General features: G+C 44.1%; 3 protein-coding genes across 3 annotated transcripts; 2 read left to right on the top strand and 1 right to left on the bottom strand.

Annotated features, from left to right (window-relative positions):
• Positions 1 to 91: 91 nt before the first annotated feature.
• med1l (mediator complex subunit 1-like) lies at positions 92 to 7,983 on the bottom strand. Its single transcript, XM_075453068.1, has 16 exons — positions 7,614 to 7,983; positions 7,090 to 7,181; positions 6,017 to 6,092; positions 5,878 to 5,932; positions 5,053 to 5,195; positions 4,726 to 4,837; positions 4,563 to 4,637; positions 4,294 to 4,370; positions 4,149 to 4,211; positions 3,933 to 4,059; positions 3,721 to 3,845; positions 3,498 to 3,616; positions 2,084 to 2,324; positions 1,894 to 1,989; positions 1,248 to 1,350; positions 92 to 1,156 (listed from the first exon to the last, which is right to left on the bottom strand). Coding segments are annotated over exons 1-16 (1,794 nt in total). The 5' UTR covers positions 7,615 to 7,983; the 3' UTR covers positions 92 to 867.
• On the top strand, positions 7,651 to 13,928 carry ralaa (v-ral simian leukemia viral oncogene homolog Aa (ras related)). The gene is made up of 5 exons (XM_075452312.1): positions 7,651 to 7,829; positions 9,725 to 9,934; positions 10,030 to 10,238; positions 10,902 to 11,076; positions 11,164 to 13,928. The coding sequence occupies exons 2-5, from the start codon at positions 9,821 to 9,823 to the stop codon at positions 11,284 to 11,286; spliced, it is 621 nt and encodes a 206-aa protein (XP_075308427.1). The 5' UTR covers positions 7,651 to 7,829; positions 9,725 to 9,820; the 3' UTR covers positions 11,287 to 13,928.
• Positions 13,929 to 14,500: 572 nt separating this feature from the next.
• Positions 14,501 to 25,618, top strand: cdk13 (cyclin dependent kinase 13). Its single transcript, XM_075452310.1, has 14 exons — positions 14,501 to 16,570; positions 16,836 to 17,402; positions 17,528 to 17,686; positions 17,786 to 17,925; positions 18,098 to 18,268; positions 18,984 to 19,173; positions 19,286 to 19,342; positions 19,426 to 19,527; positions 20,862 to 20,939; positions 21,335 to 21,451; positions 21,537 to 21,668; positions 21,761 to 21,957; positions 23,335 to 23,862; positions 24,199 to 25,618. The coding sequence occupies exons 1-14, from the start codon at positions 15,423 to 15,425 to the stop codon at positions 24,858 to 24,860; spliced, it is 4,248 nt and encodes a 1,415-aa protein (XP_075308425.1). The 5' UTR covers positions 14,501 to 15,422; the 3' UTR covers positions 24,861 to 25,618.
• The last annotated feature ends 438 nt before the right edge of the window (positions 25,619 to 26,056 follow it).

The following is a 26,056-nucleotide window of genomic DNA, read 5'->3' as shown; positions in this document are numbered from 1 at the left end:
GTGTCCCTTTTAGGAACTGCCTCACAGCCAATCAGAACCGAGGACACTTAATCTCCAAAATATTCGGAGAATATAGTCCCGGTGGAGGAAGAGAGAGGTTTAAGCACGCATGTAGGAATGTTTCTAAGAATAGCAGTCATACAGGTCATTGGATCTGTAGAAGTAAAGGCGGCAGACAAAGCCAGTTGTCCGCTGGTGACAGTTGAGCAAATATTCGGAGTACATGTTAAATCCCTCCCCGTGTGCTCGCTGCTGAAAGAGTTTCTGCGCTGATCATCTGCAAACGTACAATTCTCTCTTTTCCATGTCAAACTCCTCTCTGCATTAGAAAGTAAGATGTTTCTACTACTGTACAGAGTAGTCATTTGTTCTATATTGGTAGATGTCCTGGCAGGGACCCAGAAAAAGCACAAGTAGGCTCCCCACAGCAGCAATCAAGAGATTTCTTCTTGCAAAGTTTCCATCCCGCAGCGGTATCCAGCTCCCACGCTTTCACACCAAATGTCACTTCTTTATCATACCAAACTTTATTTTCTGAAAGGGGAAAAAAATAAAAACATTACAAGAGTGTTTAGGAGCTGCAGTACTGCTCCATACTGCTCTGATGAGCCATGAAGAATGTCCTGAAACCGTTTGCGATTGGCTCCCATGGTACCAAGCCACTGGGCTCCTGGCCCTCAGGTCAAACGCCAAACCTCAGACCTTTACAGCCAGCAATCTCTGCCTCACTGGAATGCATAGTAAGACGGCTTCCACCTCTAGCATCTTAAACTGAGAAAAAAAAAAAATTATGCAGCACATATTCCCTGATTAGAATAAACTGTTTGGATCCATCCAGTGAGGGAACAGGCCAACAGGAGCGAGCGGTTAAGGGCTGACAGAGGGGCTGCTATTCATTTCAGGAAGAAGCTCAGATTTGGCTTCAGTCTCGGCACAACAGGCTGAAGCAGAAACACCGACGCCATCCTCTGGCACAGTGGCGCTTTGGGATAGCGTGGCCGTCTCCGCGTCGGCGTCTGTCCCAGCTGCGCTCGAAGGACTCGAGTGGTCATTTAAGGCCTCTGCGGCGGCCGGGCGGCTGGGAGAAAGTGGGGCTGAGGTGAGCTCCTCGAGCCTGCTGTGTAATGCCCTCATGGTCACAGGAATGGACATACAACTGAGTGTGGAAGGAAAAAAAATAATACAATTTGAAAGCTATTCACTTACACATGTGGCCTCGGACAAGAAGTTAGGCTGAGTAAACATACCGCTTCACAACCGTGGAGATGTATTCATCCAGAGAGGGATCAGACCTTCCTCCTCCAAACAAGCTGCAGGTGATCTGATGCAGATCACATACCTTCACCAGCACTGTAAACACAAGCCAGTCCACCTTGTAATGTCATCCCAAAGCATGCCATCACCTAAAAGCATTCGGATAAATGATACCGTTTTAATTCAGTCTCACAAGCTGACATCAGGGCTGCACCAAACAGTTACTTTCCTCATCTGTTGAACCCTCAAACAGCCCAGAGTGATGCAGCACAAAAGGCCTTTGTTTATTTTTCTTTTCCCCCTCTTCTTTGATTGCTTTTAACTGTGTTTTCATTTTTATTCTCTTTAAATTGCTTGTTTTTATGCTATTCTTTTGAATGCCTTGTCTTTATGTAAAGCACATTGAGTTGCCTGTGGTATGAAATGCGCTATATAAATAAAGATGCCTTGCCTATGCACTCAGCTGACTGTACAATGACGAGAGAAGAACAGAAGTAGCTGCTTTTTCTGAATGTTCGGCCACCTTTGCTTGAAAATCATTAAGATGGATTAACCCTCAAAATAGCTTCCGACCCTGGTTGCCATTAAACAAATAATACTTTAATCTTTGCATAAATAGTCCAAATAATAAATGCTTACAAACAGCGAGGGAGTTGGTGTGGGGCAGGTGGAAGGTCACAGAAAAGCTGGTGTCAGACTCAGGAAGGACTTCAAAACGCAGGTCACACATCGAGCCTGGTGGGATTTACGTCAATAAAGCGTCGCATAACAAGCTCAGGCACATTTCTTTAAAATAAATAAATAAATAAATAAATAAAATGACTGGCACCTCCACATAGAGCGGGATTTTGTAGCTCCAGTCTCCCTCCAGCTGGACCGGTGGTCTCAGCGGGGAAACAGCTCCTCAGCAGAGTGTTGATGGCACACTGGTGGCGCAGGAGCTCCAGCAGCGCTGGGACGTGGGCCGGGTGGCTGAAGGGCACGCTGTCCACCACAGTCGCTCTGTGTGCAGGCACAGCCCAGGCAGCTCCAGGGAGAACATAACTGTGCATCACACCGCCAGGAACAGGCTGGGTGCACAAGTATTGGTCATTCATCAACAGAATTAAAGGTTTCCTCTCCCAAAAAGACCAGGAGAAACTCATCCATGCATTCATCTCCAGCAGACTCCATCACTGTAACGCTCTTTTAACTGGACTTCCCAAAAAGAGCATTAACCATCTGCAGCTCATCCAGAACGCTGCTGCTGGAGTTTTAACCCGGACTAAGGCTACGGCTACACGGAAACGAAACAAGTTTTTTTTTTTTAAAACGGGTACGAAAATTCTTGCAACCACACGGCAACGCTGCGGTAAAGACTCAGGTCCAGACGAAAACGGATGAAAACGATGAAACGATGAAGTACACATGCCACTGTGTCACGCCACGCTGTGAGACAATAGAGAAGTCTCACAGCGTCAACATTTGACTGACGCAAAAACGTTTTCGCTGTAATAATGGAAACGAAACGACCTCGTTTTCAAACTTTCCCACTCTGGAACCCGTTCTCAAAAACTATCGTTTTGGGGTAGTGGGAACGCCGGCGCCGTGTGGCCGCGACAGCCAAACGATAAGAAAAAGTATCGTTTACAGTGAAAAACGTTTCCGTGTAGCCGCAGCCTAAGAGATCTGAACACATCACAGCAGTTTTAAAATCTTTACTCTGGCTTCCAGTCAGTCACAGAACAGATTTTAAAAGCCTGCTGATGGTTTACAATCTGTGATCTGTTCAGAGAATATAAACCCAGCAGAGCTCTTAGATCCAAGGACTCAGGTCAGCTGGTCCAGTCCAGAGTCCAGACTAAACATGGAGAAGCAGCATTTAGCTGTTATGCTGCAAACAAGTGGAACAAACTGCCAGTGGAGATTAAACTTTCACCAAATGGAGACATTTTTAAATCCAGGTTAAAGACATTTCTGTTCTCATGTGTCTATGCATGAAACCTGCACGCTATCTTTGAATTTATCTGGACTGTTGCTCGTTTTTAAATTCATTTAAATTATTTGATTTGTTTCTCTGTGTATTCTTTTATGTATTTTTAATGCTTCTTCCACTCCCTGCAGCAATGCTTTTATTTCATGTAAAGCACTTTGAATTGTTTTGTAAATGAAATGTGCTACAAATAAATTGGATTTTGATTTGATTTTTATACATTAGACAAATTATTCACTGATGAAACTGAAGTAAAACAGCGTGTTCGTACCACTGTAAAGATTTCCTGTTCATCTAATGTCTCCCAGTGGCTGTTTGGCCTCAGTGAACCTCTCATCAGAAGCTTGGGTAATGGTGCCCACTGCAGGTCGGCAACTGGTACTGTCACAGCTACAAAAAAATAAATAAATAAAATCACAGGGGAAGAACTAGAGAAGTGATGATCCAACAAAGAGAGAAAAAATGTGGACACTTTCTGCAACATTTTTCCTAACCTGCGATGGATCTAAACCTCTCAACGAATGACGACATCATGGACACTGCCGGCTGCAGTCTGAGCAGGAAACAGGCGGAAAACTGCTCATTTGGCACCTCGCTCAGTGGAGTAAACACGGGACATCTGCCCCAGGACACAATTTCACTGTTAACACCGACAACTAGAGTTTTCAGAGTGCTGCTGGAGAGATTAAATTAAAAAAGGCTCTACCCCTGAGGATCCAGCTGAGGAGGCTGAGGGATCACAGATGCCATCTGAAGGTTGTGGGTCACTTCGCTGACGCCAACCGTAACCTGAGCAGCCTGGACGGCCGGCTCCAGATCAGTTTCTCTAAACGCTTTTCAGAGGAGTTTGTCAACTTCAACTGTACTTTCAAACAGCCTGAATTATTCAGCAGAGAAATTACAACTGAAGTCAGCATCTTACGGGAATCTGAAGCGTCCCTCCCATCACTTGGGTGGATATAGAACTGGACAGTCAGAGGACAATCTAAAACGGGGACGTTTTCTTCGTTAAAAGATAAAAAATGATCAAATGTGCACACATAGCTGCGATACATTTTTGCACGCACCTTGTTTTCCTGCTGTTAGGCAGCCAACTCTGCCATTGTTAACCAAGTCCATTTGGGGGTTGCTGTACTTTGGCTCCCTGAAAGCAGAAACAAAAAAAAAAAAGACTATTTTCTCACCGTTTAGTTTATGTGAAGTCAAAAAGTGGGAGAAAAAACACAGATAAGATGCTACACTTGTCAAAACGGATCATATTTTGTCATGAAAACAGCTTCTGATCATTTTTGTTTTGACGGACGACCCAGATAAGTTCATTTGTGTCACTACTCACCTTGGCAAATTTGATATTTGCTGCAAGTCTTTCCCAAGATATTGTAGAGATGCCAACAATTTGAATTTGATTTCACTGGGGGGAAAAAAAAAAGCAACAGAAGTTGCTAAATGACCACAGGAGACTTGAATCTTCAGAGAATTAATATGCTGAGAGTCCATACTCGTCTCCAGGGATGTCGTATTGGGTTAAAAGGCATTTCAACTTCATTGAGAAATCAGCAAAATTTCTGGACCTTTGACGAAAGCAAAAAAGCAGGGAAATCAGCCAAAATACTTCCCTTTATGTTATAATTGATAGTGTTTACATTGGTCTCTGTGGTTTAGAGGATAAAGGCGCAGTCTGAAGTAAGCAGAATGTCAGACATGTAAATTTACCGTCGCGCTACCCCCTACCTCAGCAGCTGCAGAAGTGACTCGCTTGGCTATGAGATAGATTCAATTCATTAGCAGGCAGAGCAACAGAACGCTTCAATCGGTTTATTGGAAACAGTGCAGTCCGCTTACAGCAGGTGGTTCTCCGTGTGGAGCCACTTTAACCTCCTGCACTCCACCACATGGCAGCAATAAGACCTCCAGGTAGAATAAGCCAGCCGTCAGGTAGCACGTGTCCTTCGTAACGTGAAAACCCATCCTGTGGAGAAAGCATGAATCCGGATCCACGGTGTATTATCAGAACCACACGAGACAGAAGAAATGTAGATGTCTGATAATGAAGGACAGCAAGGGTGATGTGGTAGGAGTATAATATGGAAGTTTTTCTGTGCCATCAGAGTTTGAATATGAATTACTAATATTGAATTTTTACAGCATCAAAATCAGACTTTGAATTTGAAAAACCAACAGTGTAAAAAAAAAAATTATAAAAAAAAAATAAAATTGATTGGCTGCCATTGGACAGATCAGCTCAATAGATATTAGTAATATCTATTACTCAATTTTACTAACACAAATGGCAAATAAAGTAAACTCACTCACCGAAGCACCATCACCCGCGTTGGTGGACATGGCTGATCTGTCCAATGGAGCGTGACTTGATTGGCTGCCGTTGGATGAATTGAGACAGGGATCGATTGCTTCTCCCTGTTTACCAGGATTTTAAGTCTGGTTCTTTTTTTTTAAGTTAAATTTTTTCTTTAAGAAATTGATTTTTTTTTTTTACATTGTTAGTTTTTCAAATTCAAAGTCTGATTTTGATGCTGTAAAAATTCAATATAAGTCATTCATATTCAAACTGATGGCACATAAAAACTTCCATAATATAAGCACATATAGATTCTATAGCATCACAAATGATGGGGAGAGGAAATCTGTACCCTTGCTGCTTGGCTATCATTTCCAAACGGAACCCCGTGATGTTCGTAGAGGGCGCTGAAACATACAGAAACACAGTGAGGTAGAGATTTGTGCATTAAAACGCAATGAGAATGACTGAATGAATATTTGTTTCTCTACCGTGAAGCACTTCCTGGAGCCTTTCCAGGGATCTAACCAGTGGCTCACAGGGTTTGGATTCATCTCTGGATTTCTCCTTTTATGGGACAAAGGGAAGGAAAAAAAAACAACAATGGCCCAGTTGTGCTGCAGCGTGAGCCTTGTGTGTACAAGTCTTTGGTCCGGTCTGTCCATCCCGCCGGGGAACACAAGCTGGGTGACACCGTGGCAAGGGGAATGTTGACATTTGGATGCCTCGTACTTTGGGATGGGTGGGTTTAATAAAAACAACCTTTTGGGACGTTTGTGTGAGAAAATATACTGTGCACTGGAGCCTGTAGTTTGCAAATCACAGCTCTTCATGATCACTGCTGGCAGAGAGTTGTATAACTAGCCCCAGATGCCTTATCCCTTTGGACCACACATCACTGAGGACCACCAAGTAATCAAGTTTCCTTACCAGACTCCAGAGACTGACCACTGCCAAACTCCACTTTGAATTAATCCACAAGCATTATCTACCCTGCTGCTCCACCCAAGACCAATGTAAGGAAAACTAACCCACTCTCTGCTCACAGAGCTTCAGCACTTTGAAATCTTTGTGCTACTGAAACCCAGCATTTTTGGACACCTAAAACTAAACCTTCAAACCAAATGTCATACATCTGCATATGGGGCAAGAGATGGAAATCACTGCAAACACCGAAGGGCTGAAATGATTACAGCCAGCGGTAGTAAAGTTCCTGCCAGAAAGGCCAGAATTAAACGTTCAAATACACAAATAAACAACAGTCAAGCAGCTGGGTTTTGTTATAAAGGCTTATACAGCGCAATGTGGCCGATAAGTGAAACCAAAAAGAGATGCGATGGCAGCCAGTGCACAGACTGCTGATCAAACAACAAAGACGTGTGTGTTTCAGTATGGATGATCTAATGGAGGGCATCACCATCCAGTTCCCGATTCACAGCACATCATCGTTTTAGAGAGCCCATTGTGACCAGCATCTACTGCTCACTCGAATAAGAACTAACCAGACTGTAAAGATTATGAAAAAAAAAAAAAAAAGGAAATACAAGAGGTAGTGTTGTCTCACCATGCATCTTCGGACAAGTTTAAAAGTTTCATTCCAGGTCTTCTCTCCAAATTTATGGTGCAGCTTAGAAATTAAGCTTTTTTCCTTCATCACTAAAAACAAAGAAGAAGAAGAAAACATTACACTTAGCATCTTCACCCTTAATCTACCTTTTACTCAGTTTTAGGCCATTTTGTAGCCTACATCTTTACAACACACTGGACTTGTGTTTTTTGGATTTGAAGAGAAAACATTTTAGCAGAAAGTAATGAAAAACAAAGAAAAAAAACCCATTTAAACTAAGATTACTTGGCTTTTGAAAGTATTTCAATTGTCTTCCTGGACAAACATGCCACCATTTATGCGGATTAGCCAATTAATTATTTATATCCACGTTCAATTTCATTTCCCTTAATATGCATGTTTAGCTACCAAACATTAACACTGACACCAATATTATGTAAGTTTATCCAAACCCATAGTAAATGGATTTTTAGTTTTTTTTAAATGAGTGACAAATCGGTTTGAACAAAAGTAAAACTGACTGTTGTCTAGCGGTCTCCCAGGCAGGCGGGCGTTGTCAGACTGAGCCAAGCCCACAGGACGTGCAGTCAGTCTGCTGCTAACAGCTACCAGCCAAGTCTCTGGAGTTAGCCACAGAGCTAGCCATGAGCTAACAACTAGCTAGCTGACTCTTTATTTTGCCACTACAACTCAGCCTTCGTCGACCGTTTTGCCAAAGTGAACAGTTTAATTTACCGGTAGGTGGTTCGTCTCACAAACCGAGGTCTTTTAACAGTCTTGCGGGTCACGTTTCTCTCCTTTTTTTTTTTTTTTTGTTTTTGTATCACGTCATTTAGTTGTGATTAGCTGCTCGTTATCGCTTGCTAGCCTTTTCCCTGTGTGGTCAGCCAGCTTTGCTTGCTAACGAAGAAACTGCTGAGTTTGAAAGCATCGACCGAGCATCTGTTGCTGGGTATTCGATTTTAAAGATTTGTTGCCGTTTGGGCGTTTTCTGAACCGCTACAGTCAGTTTGAACTTGTGTGATTGTTAATTAAGGGGCAGGTGGTGACTACCTGCCTGGTGGGTTAGGCAGCTTATTAGCCACATCGCCCACTTGTCAGCCCGCTAGCTAGTTTAATAAAAATTAAACTGCCACCGGCTAACTTGCAGTCAAGTTAATATGATTTTTTTAGAGTCGGATACATTATTTGTGACAGTGGTTGTTATTATAACGGATGAAACTGCCTCATGCTCAGTTAGCAATGTAGACTAAAGCCCATCATACTGTTGGCGTCCTTGTTAATGCCGTTACTAATGTGTTAAGTGTTGATAACGTAGATTAGTTTGTTACGTGACATTGTGTGACTTTAAAGCGTCAGTTCTCTTCCTAACATGCATTAAGTGCCTTTATAGAGTAGCTTTGTATTAAAATCTTTATGATTCAAACGTTTCTTAAAGCTCTGAAACTGTCCATTGTAGAGAGATCAGATTTAGGCTGAACAGGACATTTCCTTCTGTACTAAATCGTTATATATTGACAGCCAGTCCATAGATCACTTGTTAATTTGTCTAATGATGTACTGGCAGAATTCCCACATTTGCTCCTGATCCCCAGAGGTCTGCTTTGGCCTGTCATAAGGAAAAGGGGGCCTCACCATACATACATACATACGTACACACTTCTGGACAAAAAAGGCTTTTCTCATAGTCTTCGTGGACAGGATAGCTGTAGCATGTGTCTGATTTGATTCACCGTCACAGATGTGGAAACACTACCAGATGTTACCTAGAAAGTTAGAATTTGATATCTTTGCTGAATGTGTTTCACAGGCCCGCCATTGGCCGGTGGAATCTGCAGAGCGCTCAACACGCTCTGGGGTAGAAAACTTCTCCTTATCCATTTCCGTAAACCTGAAAAATCTGGGACAGAATGCAATGCTTTGCAAACCTTTAAACTTTTATTTTGTCAGGGGGGGAAAAAGTGCTAAGATCATTGAAGATGGGAAGCAGCACTGTTTACCTCAGACACTTTGTGTCTCTGCTCATGATTTCCAACAAGAATTCCAGGTTTTTACGAGTCGAGACCACGGAGCAGTTGTTTTACTCTCCCTCAGTCCATCTTAAATGGGTCCGGGCTCAGAGAATGGCGAGCACGTCTGGAGCTTGTTCACGAGGGGTTTTGCTCATTTCACGTTTGAGATTTGCCTTTTTTTTTTTTTTTGGATGCAGAGATGAACCGTTATCTGCCCGTGGTTGTTTTCACAAGTGCGCTCATTTCTTTTGTGAAATAGTCATTTTTAAATGCAGCGAGCGCTGCCTGAGGGCCTGCGGGTCACAACCACTTAACGTAGGCTTGGATAAAGAGGCTTCTCTGCATGCTTTGAATATTTTCATCCCATTCATTGTGGATTGTTAAAGTTTCTGTAAACAGGGCTGTCGCTAGCAGTGGTTCCCTTTATGTTGCAAACTTGACTGCGCGTATGTAGAGAGGAATTCAGGTGGAAAAAGGACATTTCTAATGTATTCTTGTGAATCATTGGCTGAGCCACATTTGGAGTCTAACCTCTTTCTCAATCTACCTGCAGAAATACAACATGAAAGCTTTGGAAATGATGACGCAACGTCTCTTTTCTCCCTTTTTAATCTCCACAGGAATTATCACCGAGCCGCTTGTTGCACCTGGAATCCTTCGCAGTTCCTCTCGCCGCCTTGAACTTTCTCCCTCCGACACCTGCGCTCTTCAGAGTCATGGCAGCTGCAAAGCCAAAGGGGCAGAACTCCCTCGCCCTCCACAAAGTGATCATGGTGGGCAGCGGAGGAGTGGGGAAATCAGCCCTTACTCTCCAGTTCATGTACGATGAGGTGAGCGCCCTGTGTCACGCCGGTTTTTTCGGAGGTCATCTTTCTGCCGTAACGGGTGATGATTCTCATGTTTTTTTTTTTTTCTCCCTCCATAGTTTGTTGAAGACTATGAGCCCACTAAAGCAGACAGTTACAGGAAGAAAGTGGTGCTGGATGGAGAGGAGGTGCAGATTGACATCCTTGACACAGCCGGCCAAGAGGACTACGCGGCCATTCGGGATAACTACTTCCGGAGTGGGGAAGGTTTCCTCTGCGTGTTTTCCATCACAGAACTGGAGTCGTTTGCAGCAACAGTGGACTTCAGGTGTGGTGGCACGAATTGTTTTTAGCCAAACATTGTCTGTGTTTGAAACCGCATAATACATTGTACATACTACATACTACATACGGCATACTTCCATACTGCATACTCATCGATCAGACAGTATGCAGAGCGTTTACCCACAATGCATTACAATTTTTTTCTGATGAATTCGGCGCTACTAAAGCTAGCCGCAGTGAGCAAAGCACTTCCGGTTATTTTCACAAAATAAAATACCCGTTGCCTTTTATCATAGGGAAAGCCATTACGATACAATTGGTGCTTTTGTTTTGAAAACAGGAAGTGAACCTACCCTCGTTGTAGCTAGCTTGAAACTGCCGTTTTGACAGGAAATGACGATCGGCGATATCACATTACGTTGCATTTTGGGTAGTTTGAGTATGAGTAGTAACCTCATGATGCATACCCAACATTTCGGCCAATCTAGTATGCATCCGGAAACTTCTCGCTTACTCAAACTCGCATACTAACTGAAAAAGTTAGTATGAGTAGTAGGAGAAGTATGCGGTTTAGAACACAGCCATTGTGTCCGGGTGCAGCTTTCTTTCTCTGTTTGGTTTGTCACACGTCTCGTTTTTTTGGGCACGCCATGATATGAATCAGAATTTCGAGCAGCAGCGTGTTCACGCGATTTGTTTTTTGCAGGGAGCAGATTCTGCGAGTGAAGGAGGACGAGAACGTGCCCTTCCTTTTGGTCGGCAATAAGTCGGACCTGGACGACCGGCGGCAGGTCAGCGCGGACGAGGCGAAGGCGCGCGCAGAGCAGTGGGGCGTGTGCTACGTGGAGACCTCGGCCAAAACCCGCGCCAACGTGGACAAGGTCTGTCACGCCTGCTGATGGTTCAACAGGTTTGCCGTGTTGACGTGGAGCAAACAGAGAAATGTGACCCCTTGCTTCTCTTAACAGGTGTTTTTCGACCTGATGAGAGAGATCCGGGCGAGAAAGATGGAGGACAGCAAAGAGAAGAACGGGAAGAAGAAAAGTAAAAGTTTGGCCAAGAGAATTCGAGAGAGATGCTGTATTTTATAGTGGTGAGAGAGAGCAGGCTAGCTGCTTCTGTACATATACATTTCTCAGACTTTTGCATTTATTTTGTGCCCAAACCCTGACCACGACTTTCTGTTCCCGGCTAACGGGACATCTGCGTCGGGGAGTAGTACGGCGGCACTCCATACACCATTGATAGCTCTAACTTTTTATGTGCTGACACTCCAAATAATTTATGTCCTCTCTCTTACTCTGACAACATTACAGAGTTTAATCGATGGATGGTGTTTTTCTTTTTAAATTTAGGTCAAAGCTTGAGAAGAGGCTAAGCCCTGAAATGACCCTAAACGTTTCGTTGTAGAGTTCGGCGTGTATACCTTCAGACAACTGTACAGTGCAAGTTCAGCAGAAAAGAAAGAGAAAGTGTCAGAGAAGAGGTTTGAGTAGGAAAGATGTAACCGGAAAGCCCCGATCCATAGAGTGAATCAGACATCCTCGCTAGGCTACGTAGTGTCGACCTACGGCTCATCAAGTGCCACCGAGGAAACGTACATACAGCAGCGCTGGTGAATATGTGAAGGATTTTCTTTCAGAGACACTCCGTATCCAAGCCAGAGCTCAAATTTGATGCCATTCCTCTTTGTCGTCTTACACTTCAGTTTTCCTGTGTGGTATGTTTACTGTCACTACATTTGTTTGTGAATTCTAAGTTATTCTCCCCTTCTCGTGTATGTTACGGACTGTGAAATGAGCACACTAATGGTCCCATTCTCCTCTCCCCTCTCACGGTCACTTTGTCTTCTCGAATGCACAAACATTTTAAACACTTTTACTTCTATTCGAACGTTTCAGATCAGAGGTTTTATCTCGCTTGGATCATGACTTCCATTGCCTTTTATTTATTTAGGAATCCCTGGTGCTCTGATAAGAGGTGATTCCATACCACTACATCCTTTACATGCTCTTCTAAGACAAGATTGCTTCCAGACATGTAAAGATATCTTTTTGCCTATTTAACTTTTACCTGTCTCCAACTTTCGAAGCCACTACTTTCTACCCCCTCTTTTTTTTTTATTTAATTGCATCTCTTAAAGTGGAAATAAATTGATGGATGGATGGATGAATTTGAAGGCTGATAACCTTGGAAAAACGAGGCTCTGAGGCGAGGTGATGCCTGGACGAAAACGTTGCCGTCAGTCACCAAAGAGAAACTGCTAGCTTGCACGAACAAGTGCCCACAAACTAATTCAAGAGAACAACAGCTTGCCACGGTGATAGGTAGATCACTTTATTTGCAACTGTATTTATAACATTACAGTTTTGGAACGATCAACGGGGCCGTCAGAGGAAGCATTAGGATTTAATTCTGGAAAGAAATGTAAGGTTTTTGAGGGCTTTTAGTAATTCTTGTGCAGTGCGTCACTGTTGCCTCTCTGTCCGTTGTGAATGTGAATAAAACCCACTTACTCGTCCTGTTTGCCTGTAATCTTAGCCTCCCAGTGCTGTGCAGAGTTTAGAAGTCACTCGACATTCTATTTTTAAAACTTTTTGCTATGTTTTGTGCCAGGCTGTCCTGTCTTATAATGCCATAGTAGCAGATTTCCCTAGCTTAAAAAGCTTAAAAAATAGCTTAAAAAAACCCCACCTTGACATCTCTTAATGTATGACTGAGTCGTTCTTTTTACCCACTATTTTTTAAATAACTCATTCTTAATGTTTAAATGAAGTCCAACAACAACTCGGAGGTTGTTGCCAAGTTCCACTGGGATCCATCTGCATGTTAGTTAACCGAAGGGTAAATATGTGGAGTCTATGCAAAACGATTGTACAGAGGAAATGTGACACTTGGAAGCAGCTCAGATTGCTGTCGGTGTCTGTAAACTACATTTAAAAAAAAAAAAAAAGATGTGCACTTAAGCTTGAATCAAGTTGCAGCCCAGAAAACAGCATAATCTAAAGGTAATGAAATAGTTTACTAATCAGATGTAAAAGCACTCTGCGCTATCTGGTAGAGTCCCTGAGTTGATGCTGAATGCACACAGTGCAGATTATGTAGAATGATGTAGAATTTATCGACAAAGCACACAGTGGAGAGGGTTGGGAAGGAAGAGGCCGCACCCGAAATGTTAGAAAGCCACGGCACGAGAAAACATGGAAAGCAGTTTCAAAATGTTCTAAGGGCTAAACCTCCAGAGAGTTAAGAAGCTGGTGTACAGATCCCAGTTTGTAACGGCAGGCCCTCCATTACACCATCAGCTGTGTGTCCACCGCTAACACCCGCTTAAAACGTCTCGTTCCCGTTTTCCCTCATCGTCTCCTACATTTTTTTTGCTTTGTTATCACGGATAATTTCATAGACTTGAAGGCCCAAAAATTTCAGCTGGATGCTAAAACAGATGTTTGTGTGAATGCTTTGAGCAAACTGTCCTACTGGGTATACAAATAACTTGTTTTGCCTTTTTATATAAATACCCTCGGAATAAAAATGGATAACTCTTTTGATTGGATGGTTGTATGTGAGCCATCGGTTAAATGTTTCCTTCGTGTTTACTTATTTTTTCTGAGCATAACCACTAATGTAGCCTGTTTGTGAATGCAAGAGGTGAAGCTTACATTTCAGTTCATTTTTTGTGAGTTATTTGGAAATGGCAAATAAAGTGGATATTGCTAATAACATCCTCTAACTGTATTTGTATCATTTTTGATGAGCTTTTACTGGTTGCCTTTCCTCTGCTTGTGTTTTTTGTGACCTCTGGGCCTTGATCTTTTCAAGTTGCACAGCATTTTTACCAGATTTCAGTTCGGCATGTCATCGACACGCTGCTTTCTTCAAAGTCTGCAACTTATCGGGTGGAAGTGAGTTTAAATTAATAGATCTTCTTGTACTGGTAGTTATGGAACACAGTATATAGGCAATGAAATGGAAAGATGGGAATAATTTAGAAATAGTTTTTTTAGGGATTATGACTCAGTTCTGTGCATCAAACTTTGTTTATGTTGCATACTATGTCATCTTTTATTTCATACAAACTATATCCATATGTACTATATCTGAGTAGTTTCTTTGTTAATGAGTGAAATACTTTATCTAAATATCTAAAATGACGTTTACGGGATGTTGTAAAGTGTAACTCTTAGTAATGTCGCATGTTCTAATCTTTGGTATCATGATGTTCCACATAGAGGGTAAAAGGGTTTCCCTTCGTGGTGACGTTGCCTCTGATCTGGATTACGCATACGGGTACTATTGGTTCACATCGACGCACGAGGCCTGTAGTTTGAAAGCTGCCTGGGCCCAGGCGAACTGTATCGTTAGCCACATCGCGAACAAAGTTATAATATTTTTAAATCAATTCAAGTGATTTCTGAGCCATATTTCGCGGCAGGACGTCTGTGACTTTTTCGTAATGTTGTGAATAGATGGAGGAGCGGCCCAGTGGGATTCGTTAAATCAGACTAGTCTTTGAATGGCTTTGTTTTCCCTGCATATTGACTGAGTTGCCTTTAACTCCACGCAAGGAGAAAAGAAAGATAGCTGGCTAACGTTGCTAGCGGGAAGCTAGCTAGCTAACTAGCTAGCGGTGAACTCGCGTGCTATTCACTTCCTTGTTGGTTATTGGAGTGTGATGGAAGGCGAGAAGAAGACTGAGTTTTCTTTTACCTAGACTTTAACATTGTCTGATGGATGGATTTACACGCTTGTACGGACTGTTACATTTTAGAGGAACTTAATTTTAAATTCGGAGCTACTCTGGGCCTGTGCATTCACTATGAAATGGAATGCGACTGTGGAGGTGAACAGTTAGCTAGTCTCCACTAGCTGGCTAAACCGACTAGCATTAGCTATCGAATTTGGGAGATGTCCGTTCTGGAGTACAATGGCTGAGTATCGACTGGTTCTTTAACTTGGCACTGAATTATTATTTGAGAGTGACGGTATCCTTTGACACCAAGTGTCACGAATTACCGTCAAGACTAAGTTACTTGGTCTTAAACAATCTTACTAGCTTCTGTTATGCTAAAGCTGTCTAATTGTGGATTTGATGTAACGTCAGCTAAGTAGCCTGTTACACAGCTAGCCCAATGTTTTGTTCTACGACACAACAAGGGAAATAGTGTAGATAAACGGCTCTATATTATTATTTTCAGCTTGGCTATAGCCTTTATTTGGAGGATAAATGCCCAATTCAGAGGTGCTTCGCGACGGTCGGGGTCGTGGCCCCTCCGCACCGCGAAATGCTAACAGGCTGGACAGGCGTAGTAAGCCTGGGAGCGGTGCCGCTCAGCGAGATAAACACCGGGAGAAGCGGCGGTCATCGGCTTCCAGGAAAAAGAAACGCAGGCAACCCAAGGAAAAAGACGTGTGGCATTCCAGCACAACAGAAGACCACGGCAATGACCGAAAAGGCGCTTTTGAAAAAGAGCTCGAACTTCGGACTTTAGTTGAGTATGACGACGTGAGCTCGCAGTCCGAGCGTTTTTCTGGGAGCCCCTCTCCTAAACTTGAGCCCCATGTTGACAGTTTGTCAGTGGGTCGACTCAGCGACGTTGACTTGGGGGACTATAATGGACCAGCATCCCCAGACAGAGGTCGTCTGAGAGACCGGGAAGCTGTGTGCCTCGGCAAGGACGAACAAACAAGGGGACCACCTGAGAAGAACAAGCAAGTTAAGGAGTTGGGTAGGAAGAAGGACCGCCAGAGTCGTGAGAGAGACTCCTCAAAAGTCAGGAGTGGAGGTAGCCTAAGTGTGTCTAAAAATCACAGAGACACTTCGAAGAGCAGTGATAAAAATGGCAAAAAGACATCTACATCTCAGTCCTCCCAATCTGCAGATAAAAAGGACTCAAAAAGGCACCGAAGTAAAACGAGACCTGATAAAGAGCCCCCATCTGCATACAGAGATGCTCCACAGTCTTATAGAGACGACCGTGAAGACCTCAGGGCGTACAGGAAAAGTCCTGGTTTTAAAGCAGACAGTCCCTATGGGACAGCATATTCCTATAGTTACCAGTCTCCTGCTGGTTATAACCAGCTTATATCTAGAAGAAGTCCAACTTATGGGAGTAAAAGACTTTCTCCCAGTTCCACATACTACAACCGGGATGCAGATGTGTATGGGGCATACGGTGCGGCAAAGTCACCCAGCTCATACTCGAGTAATAAGAGGAAGCGATCCTCGGTGAGCCCAGCAAACTGGCGCCGGTCACCGAGTTATGGCCGACACAGTCCTTACGAGCAAGGAGAGTTTATCTCGAGTCCTTATGGGAATCGCAGAAGATCAAGAAGTCCTTACAAGAAGTCCCTGAGCCCAAGTCCAGATGTCAGGTGAGTTCTTAAAGTGCAGTTTTAATTGCTGTGATCTACTTTATGTTATAAGCTAGCAGTGCTCCAGATGTGTTGGATAATGGTCTAAGTAGTGTGCAAAACCCTAGTGCAACAGCATTCAAGCATGGATTTATTTGTTTTTATTCCCTGCAACAGTGTTCATGACTTTTTAGTTTGAAATCGTCTGTATAACCTAAACCTCACACATAAAGTTCTGACATTTGTGTGAATTTTTTCTAACGAGACGTCCTTGTTTTCTCTACAGGCGATCCGCTAGGTCCCGTAGCAGAAGCCCATATTCATCCACAAGGCATTCGCGTTCTCACAGCCGCCATCGCCACTCTCGTTCCCGCAGCCGCCCCTCCAGTCTCTCACCGAGCACGCTCACGTTCAAAACCAGCCTCGCGGCTGAGCTCAGTAAGCAAAAAAAAGTTAAAGCTGCAGAAGCTGCTGCCAAGGCAAAGAACTCTAGCAACACTTCGACTCCAACCAAGGGACCCTCGTCTGCTCCTCAGCCCAGCCCGAAGTCGAATCACGCAGCCAGGAAGGGGCGCCCTCCTTCTCCACCTCAGCCAGAGAAGGGACCCAGAACCCCACCGTCGAGCCAGCCTCAGTCTCCCACCGACAGGTCGTCCAAGAAGACCACGGAGCACGAGACCAGCAGGGACCGAGATGGAAAAGGCAGAGAAGACTCTTTACACCGGGACAAGAGAAAAGCACCAGCACCTGGACAGGTCAAAGAAAAGGAAAAAGCCACTGGTCCAGTTATCTCTACTCTGCTATCACTACCGCTGCCCCAAACAGTTGTTGAACACGTGGACAAAGGAGAAGGGTATGGATGCACGCCCCCTCCAGAGTTTATCATCCACTTTATAACCTGCCGTTGTTGCATTTTTGTGCATGGCTTAGTGTTTATGAGCAGACTTTTTCTTGTGTTCTCTCCTTCACTCTTTGCAGCTTGAAGGACAGCGTACTCTCAGGAAAGAAGAAATCGGAGAAGAAGGCTCGCCAGCTTCTGACCGACTTGCCACTGCCCCCTGAGCTTCCTGGTGCCGCATCTTCCCCGCACAGCCCACCCGAGGACAAAAAGTCCCAAACCCTTCGCCGAAGACCCAAGTATGTTACGATGCACAGCGTCTCAATAATAGGCTCGTCCACCGCTGCGGGCTGAGTGTTGACTTTGCATCATTTGAAATGCTTTCTTGTAATTCCCAGAATTTGTGGACCAAGGTATGGTGAGATCAAAGAAATTGAGATAGATTGGGGAAAACGTTGTGTGGACAAGTTTGAGATCATTGGCATCACAGGAGAGGGTACCTACGGTCAAGTGTACAAAGCTAAAGACAAAGACACCGGTAGGTTTTAAGATGAATTTAGCACTCTCCAACATTTTTGTCATGGATCTATTGTCTGTTATTCATGCAGACGGATGATGATTGACTAAATTCACAATATAAACACGTAAAAGAGTCTATTTTTAGGTTCAGACCAGCTCATGAACTTGTTTCCTTCTTTGCTTTTTAATAGCTGAAATGGTGGCTTTGAAGAAGGTCCGACTGGACAACGAAAAGGAGGGCTTCCCAATCACAGCCATCAGAGAGATTAAAATTTTGCGACAGCTCAACCACAAGAGCATCATAAACATGAAGGAGATTGTCACAGACAAGGAGGACGCTCTGGATTTTAAAAATGATAAAGGTGACATAAGTTTTTCTTTACATTTGAGTAGGGCTGGGCGAGTTAACTCGTTATTATCGCGTTAACTCATTAATTATTTAACGCCGACAAATATTTTATTGCGCATTAGCGCAGGTTTTATTATTTAGTTTATTATTGTAAAAGTCTGTTGCTCACAGGCTTTTATTTTTTAAAACCGTAAAAGAAAGTAATTGGCGGATTCACCAAACATGGAGAAGGGTACGGAACTTTTACTCGGCCATTTTCATTTTAAAGTTCTTCCAGACGGCGGAGTCGACAGAACCAAAGTCATCTGTAAACACTGCCAAGTTGAATTGTCTTCTCAGCGTAGTAGTTCCAGTCTAAAATATCACTTAAAGGCAAAACACACAACTGATAGCAGCAAGTCATTCAAGGAAACAGACAGTGGAGCGAGGCTTCTACATAAAAACTACAGAAAGATGCTGATGTTAAAAGTGTGTTTGCACAACAAATGTTATGGCACTTTCATTCATATGGCACCACATTTACAATAAAACTAAATGCAAAAAGCTATACACTACTTTTGAATTCATTTTTGGATTTTGCGTACAAATGCGATGAATCGTAATTAATCAGGGAAATCATGTGAGTAATTAGATTAAAAATTTGAATTGTTGCCCAGCCCTACGTTTGAGATGTAGTGGTTTGAAAATAATTTTTTTTGTTCCCTAACCGTTGTTTCCTCTCGCTTTAGGTGCTTTCTATCTGGTCTTTGAGTACATGGATCATGATCTGATGGGTTTGCTGGAGTCGGGCCTCGTCCATTTCAATGAGAACCACATAAAGTCTTTCATGCGCCAGTTGCTCGAGGGCCTGGATTACTGCCACAAGAAGAACTTTCTGCACAGAGACATCAAGTGCTCCAATATTCTACTCAATAACAAGTGAGAATGCAGGTTTTCTCTTCTGGACCCAACAGTCCTTTCATGTTTAATTTCACTGTGAAGGATGTTTCCCAACTGGCTTTAATCAGTTTAGTTTCTCTCTCCTGATCAGAGGTCAAATAAAGCTTGCAGACTTTGGTCTTGCTCGGCTGTATAACTCTGAAGAGAGGTAAGTGTACTTTTACAAAAGTATCTCACTTGTGAAACAAGTCAATAAGAAGGGTTATCATTTATTATTGTGGTGCTTTTCAGCCGACCCTACACCAACAAAGTGATCACACTATGGTATCGCCCCCCCGAGCTGCTCCTGGGAGAAGAGAGGTACACGCCAGCTATTGATGTGTGGAGCTGCGGGTAAGAGCGAGGCAGATATTTTCATATTTGCTCACATTAATGATAATTACTTAAAGGGGATAGAGAATCAAAATCATCTTTTTCACGTTTTTGGTGTTAGTTCTGAGTCTCCCCGCTGTGGGGAGTACACACGAAGTGCCAGCAAGTGTCAGAACCTCTGTTTCAAGTACTCCCCTTTTTTTAATAGCCCCCAGAATATCCCCCAATCCGTTTTTGTGAGAAAGTGACGTCACTTTTTCAGCAATCCCCCCCCCCACCCAAGTCCACAGCCACCCCGTTTCAGACACGCCCCGGCGAGAAACAGGAACAGGTCAGCCTTCCAAGGCTGTGAAAGCGGACTACGATCGTTACATTTTCTTCCCCCGGAAAGCAATGTTCGTGATCAATGGCTTTTATTTATTTTTAACAGCATCCCCTGTACATACAACTGCCGACTTTTCCTTTGCTCTGCGCATTTCACGGAGTACAGTTTCACAAACCTTGCACGATTCCAAGCAGCTCAGTCGATGGTCAGTTCCGACAGGGACAGACACAGACTGCAGCGAGTTGTGCGCTCCGCTGAGAAGGTGATCGGCTGCACGTCTCCAGGACTATGGGGCGAGCAGGTCGGATCACAGCTGACCCTTCTCTATTTGCACCACTCCCCTCAGGCAGGAGGCTTCGGTCCATTCGGACCAGAACCTCCCGTCACAAAAACAGTTTTTTCCCCCTTGCAGTTGGACTTATGAACACTTCATAATCACCTCATAACCTGCCCCAGTCACTTTACCATCATTAAAATTGCACTAATGAAGCTGCACTGTTGTTGCTCTGTATATTGGATACTGTGTATTGTTGTACACACCTTGTACATTTTATATTCATATATTTTTATTCTTTATTTTTTATTATTATATCCTATGTTACATGTTTGCACCTTACGCCGCAGCAAATTCCTAGTTAGTGAACACTGTTCACTAACAATGGCAATAAAACGAATTCTGATTCTGATGAGCTTTCTTTTCAGTCAGTGTATTACTCTATAGCTCTGTTTTCAGTGAGAGCAAGGGCAGCCAATCAAGCAACGGCAACCGAATAGCGCCAACACCTACCTGCATTTCATAATGAGGTTGCCAGATAAGCTCTGAAACGACGCCAATAAGGGAAAAAGAAGCATTCTAAACCCAGCATAGTAACAGCTGTTTCAGAGAGCCTTTTAGGGAGGTTCTGAGCCATTACAGACCCAACCAATTTTGTTTGGGCTACATATCACATCACAAAACAAGGATTAATGCCCCATTCAACCTTTCTCTATCACCTTTAAAGTATTCATGTAATCCTGTTGTGTCTCTCAGATGCATTCTTGGAGAGCTGTTCACAAAGAAGCCCATCTTCCAAGCTAACCAGGAGCTGGCGCAGTTGGAGCTCATCAGGTGAGTGTCGGCTACAAAGATCGAGAAGGAGTATTAAACGGGAAGCAAACTGCTGCTAATTTCCTGTCTGAAAGTCTCAGTTAACTAGATTGCCGTACAGTCTGGTGACGGGTTCTGATTGACTGGCACTATTTGTTCTGTTATGACTGTACTTGTCAGAAGAAAAGGTTAAACGATTTGATTTAGTGGAGACGGGGCCGCCTCTGCAGATGGAAAAACCTGAAAGTTTTTAACAGTTCGATTCTTCTTCTGTGGGTACAAAGTATGCGAGACGCTGTTTATTTTTCCATGGTTTCATGGCATTAAAGGAAGAGAGGAAGTGAGAGCTAATAGAAGCCCATGCGATGCGATTTTCTGTTGCATGTTGATGGAACAAACAGATTTGTGTCTTTCAGCCGGATATGTGGCAGCCCCTGTCCTGCCGTCTGGCCAGATGTGATAAAGCTTCCCTTCTTCAACACCATGAAACCAAAGAAGCAATACCGGAGACGATTACGGGAGGAGTTTGCTTTGTGAGTAAATGAAATGCCGTCGTATTTAGGAAACGCGGCCTTTCTGTAGTTTAATGAATGTTTTTTGGCTTCTGTTGCCCGTCAGCATCCCACCGTCTGCCCTGGACCTCTTCGACCACATGCTGAATTTGGACCCCAGCAAACGCTGCGCAGCCGAACAAGCACTGAGCAGCGAGTTTCTTAAAGACGTGGATCCAGACAAGATGCCTCCACCAGAGTGCGTTTCTTTCCCCCGTGTTGCACCAACATATTGATCCTGTGGCGGATAACTGTGACGATTACACCCTTTAACAATGTCTGTCTCTGCAGTCTTCCACTGTGGCAGGACTGTCATGAGCTGTGGAGCAAGAAACGCCGACGACAGAAGCAGATGCCCGAGGAACTGGTGGCCCCGAAGGCGCCCCGCAAAGAGCTCGGCCTTGACGACAGCCGTAGTAACACTCCACAGGGCTTCTCTGCCCCCGGAGGTATCAAAGCACAGAATGCAGTAGCCTCTGCACTGCTTGGTGAGTGTTACTGCTGTCTTTCTTTCATTATTAGCTTGGATAGGTGTGATCTAAATGGAAGAGATGCAGCTCATCCAAAACCAGAGCAGCAAATGTACACAAATGAGTCGCCACATGCATTTCTGGTGAGAGCATCGATTCAAATACTGAAGCTGAAATGATTCACTCGGCACGTTTGCATGACTACGTGGCCTTTTACAATCTAAATAAACACGTTAGTCTGACTGAGGTTGTACAAAGTCAGACTAAGACACTCAGATAATGCAGTTGGGGTTCAAATCACTCCTGGATGTACAGGGATCATTAAAACGAGACGGTTGACATAAAACGACCATTCGGCTGTATTCCGTCTCACAACAAGGCTTCCATTTTGTCTTCTGTGATGAATACTCTCACATTGGCACGCTTTTTACATTGAGACTGCCTGGCCGTGTTCAGCTTGAGTCAACATGACAAACAGAGAGAGAGTGTTAACCAGCTGTTTGGAGCAAGTAAAAGTGTTAATAACGGAAGTGAACGCAGTCCAGTTCACCTTTGAACCCTGTTCGATTGGTGACAAAGTTAGGCTGTGTTCGAAACCACATACTACATACTTCCATACGGCATACTGATCAATCACACAGTATGCAGAGCGTTTACCCACAATGCATTTCGCTCCTGCCCGAGCCGAAATCAGCCGGCCTGTAGCTGATTTCGCTTAAGCTCTAAACTCTGTAAACTTTAGCAACATTTGAAACATTTTCAGGTGAGAAAGTAGTCGTTTAGATCCCCAACGTGTTGAAAATCTGACAAAATACCGGCTATATACAATTTTGTTCCCACGAATTCGGTGCTACTAAAGCTAGCCGCAGTGAGGGACGCACTTCCGGTTGTTTTCACAAAATAAAATACCCGTTGCCTTTTATCATAGGGAAAGCCATTACGATACAATTGGTGCTTTTGTTTTGAAAACAGGAAGTGAACCTTCCCTCGTTGTAGTTAGCTTGAAACTGCCGTTTTGACAGGAAATGACGATCGGCGACGTCAGGTTACGTTGCATCTTGGGTAGTTTGAGTATGAGTAGTAACCTCATGATGCATACCCAACATTTCGGAGAATCCAGTATCCAGTATGCATTCGGGAACTTAAAAAAAGTTAAAGTTAGTATGAGTAGTAAGAGAAGTATGTGCTTTCGAACACAGCCTTTGACTGATGGTGTCGTCTGATTGTTCTGCTGGTTCATATTTCTTTAATCACTTTGTCATGTGGTTCTGTCATGTTAACAGCTCTACTCTGCATCAGACAGTTAATTCTTGTGGGACCTAAAGCCATCCCAGATTTGCATTTTCAAGGATAAGTAGAATCTTAAATGCTTGTGTTCATTTTGACTTGTTGCAGATGCAAAGGGTCCAAACTCGCAGTTCACCCAGGAGCAGCTGGCAGTCCTCCTGAACTTTTTTGGCCAGCCCAAGAGTGCAGGGAGCACAACTCAGTTTGTACAGTCTATGAGCACAAAGGTCAGCCAAGAGACATTACAGCAGCTAGCTAAAACCTTAGCTCCCTCCGACCCATCCGAGCCCCCTCCTCAGCCTGCACCCGCCAAGCCCCCCCAACCTGCCGCCCCAGCAGGAGTACCTCGTACACCTCCAATGCCCAAGCCTCCTTCGCCCCCACAACCAAGTATTACGGAGGGTGACGCTGCAGCTGCCACGCAGACAGCCATGACTATGCTGATTGCTCAGCTCCTGCAGGCTCAACAGGCTCCGAGACAGGAACCAGGCGATGGTGGAGAAGGAGCAGAGAGCACCAAGCCTGCTGAAGCTGGAGCAGCAGCAGCAGCAGCAGCAGCAGCAGCAGCAGTAGCTGCTGGGCCGCCTTTACCTCCTGAGGTCAAACAGCCTCCAGAGCCAAGCCCAGTCTCTCCAGGTGAGGCATTTCTGACCACATTTTACCAACAGATCCAATATAATAAAAACAAAAATGGACATTGTTGTAAAACAAATCGCATACTTCAACGATTTAATGAAACTTTCATGTTAAAGCTGAACCAGAAACAGTTTGTAAATAGGTTAAAGATCAAGAAAACAAACAAAATAACTTTTTAAATGATCAAATAATTCGTCAATAAACTCAAAAATTGTCACAATGTTCATGCTAAAGGTAATTTCCTCCAAAGAAATTCCCTTTAAAAAGAAGCCAGTTATCACATCCGTGAGGGAAAAACATGTAAATTACAGCATCTTTCTGTGATTTGTTTTTCAGTGTCTGAGGCAGGTGGAGTGTCCATCCTGCCCCCCGACCAGAGACCGCCCGAGCCCCCGGAGCCACCCCCACACGCTGACCTGGACTACCGGCAGCCGCCGCCCGAACCCAACGCGGTCCACGCTCCCCCTATCGCTTCTGCGAGTGGAGGCGATGGAGGGAGACCCCCAGAGCCAGACTACCCACCTCTCCCTCCTGCAGAGGGTTCAGGATACGGAGGTGAATACAGCCATCCGCCACCTCCGCCTTTTGCTCCCGCAGGGTTCGGGGACAGCTACATGGGTCACATGTTGGGTGGAGGCCTGCCGCCTCACACTCTGAGAGAAGTGTTTAGCGGGCCCGGTCATGCCGCCACCTCCTCCACCCACTCGGATCCTTTCCCCCCCGGAGCAGCGACTGGACCCAGCAGTATGGTGTTCACTGGGGATAAGGACCACCGATTTGAGTACAATCACAGCCCTTTACCCGTGGACGGACAACACAATCCTGGTGCTATCCACCTGTACAACCACACCATGGCGAGGAAGGATGGCGTACCTCGTCCGCCACCAGGACAACCCTGGGGCTCCCCGTCTCAAGTCGGAGCTCCACCATTACCCCTCGGCTTTGTTCCACATGTGACCTCCACAGCAACAATCAGGGGACGAGGGCTGCCTTTCTGAAAAACTGGAAACGTTTAATGCAACAAAAGGCCAGAGGACTCCGTTTTGAACCTGAAGCCTCTTTAGGCCAGATTAGGTGAATCTGGAGATGCACATTCAGTTTAGATAACTTAAATGTGTTTGATACGTTGTGTTTTTCCTCAGTCTGGAACATGTTGCCGAAAGACAGCTGAATAACACAGGAGGAGCTTTTCTTGCTCATACCATTTTCGTATTTTTTTGTAATCTATTCTGCTGTCTTTTAAATTAAACCTTTTTCTTTTCTTTTTTTTTCTCCTTTGGTTGTACATTATCAGGCCCAGTAAATTTTTAAATCTCTACCTTAGCCTTTCTGTAATGCTCCAGGGCACAGTAGTATTAATGTTTTGCACTACTGATTTAAGTAGGCGGAAACAATTTTGGCTGTGAAAGGAAATGGGTGTGCTATATCTGCACACTTAGGAATATGACCTCCCTTTTTTCTTTTTTTTTTTTTTTTTTTTTGTCACGGCCAAGATTATATTGAGATATTGATAGCACTTGTATGACTGCAGCAGATCGGTTCTTGTATCATGGAGAAAGGCTGTTTTCACTTTGAATTCACAGGCCTTTTTTTTTTGGCAGTAGGTGTTGGGGAAAGAAAATCCTAAACAAAACAGACTTAACCTGAGTGCAGAAAGGAAACAAATGTCTTTGTTTTTGTTTTTTTTTTGTACTAAAATGATTTGTTCCCTTCCCTCCTCCTTTGGCAAATGTTTATTAAAGAAATGCAAACAGTGCATCCCTGTCTGTTAAGTTATTGTTGAAGATGTCCCCACTGAGCATCCTGTAGGTGGCTTCAGGGATTCACCACTCATGTCAACCTGAACACACAAGCAACAATGCTTTCTATTTCAGCACACTTAAAACCCGCAGACCTGGCAACTTTGTTGGCGCTAAACCTTGTCACTTTGAACGCGATGCACCAAGACGAGCTCGCTTGGCAAACTGCTTACAATGCAAATCGACGCGTTTACGGGCTGTTTGTAGTGAGTCTTCACCAGAGGAGACGTGGCGGAGGAGATAGCAGCTCTCGCCAGGTTTCAGGTGACATAATGCACATCCTCAGAGAGCGGTGTGACACTCGGGAAGAAAGAAAACGTTCCAGCATTTGGCAGCTTCCACTGAATTCAATCTTCAAGCAGTGAACTTTTTTTTTTTTTTAATGGAACACAACC

This window comes from Odontesthes bonariensis, chromosome 20 (genome assembly GCF_027942865.1).
Source record: "Odontesthes bonariensis isolate fOdoBon6 chromosome 20, fOdoBon6.hap1, whole genome shotgun sequence".
Classification (NCBI taxonomy): domain Eukaryota; kingdom Metazoa; phylum Chordata; class Actinopteri; order Atheriniformes; family Atherinopsidae; genus Odontesthes; species Odontesthes bonariensis.
The sequence above is the reverse complement of the archived record's forward strand: the minus strand, read 5'-3'. Positions and strand labels throughout refer to the sequence as shown.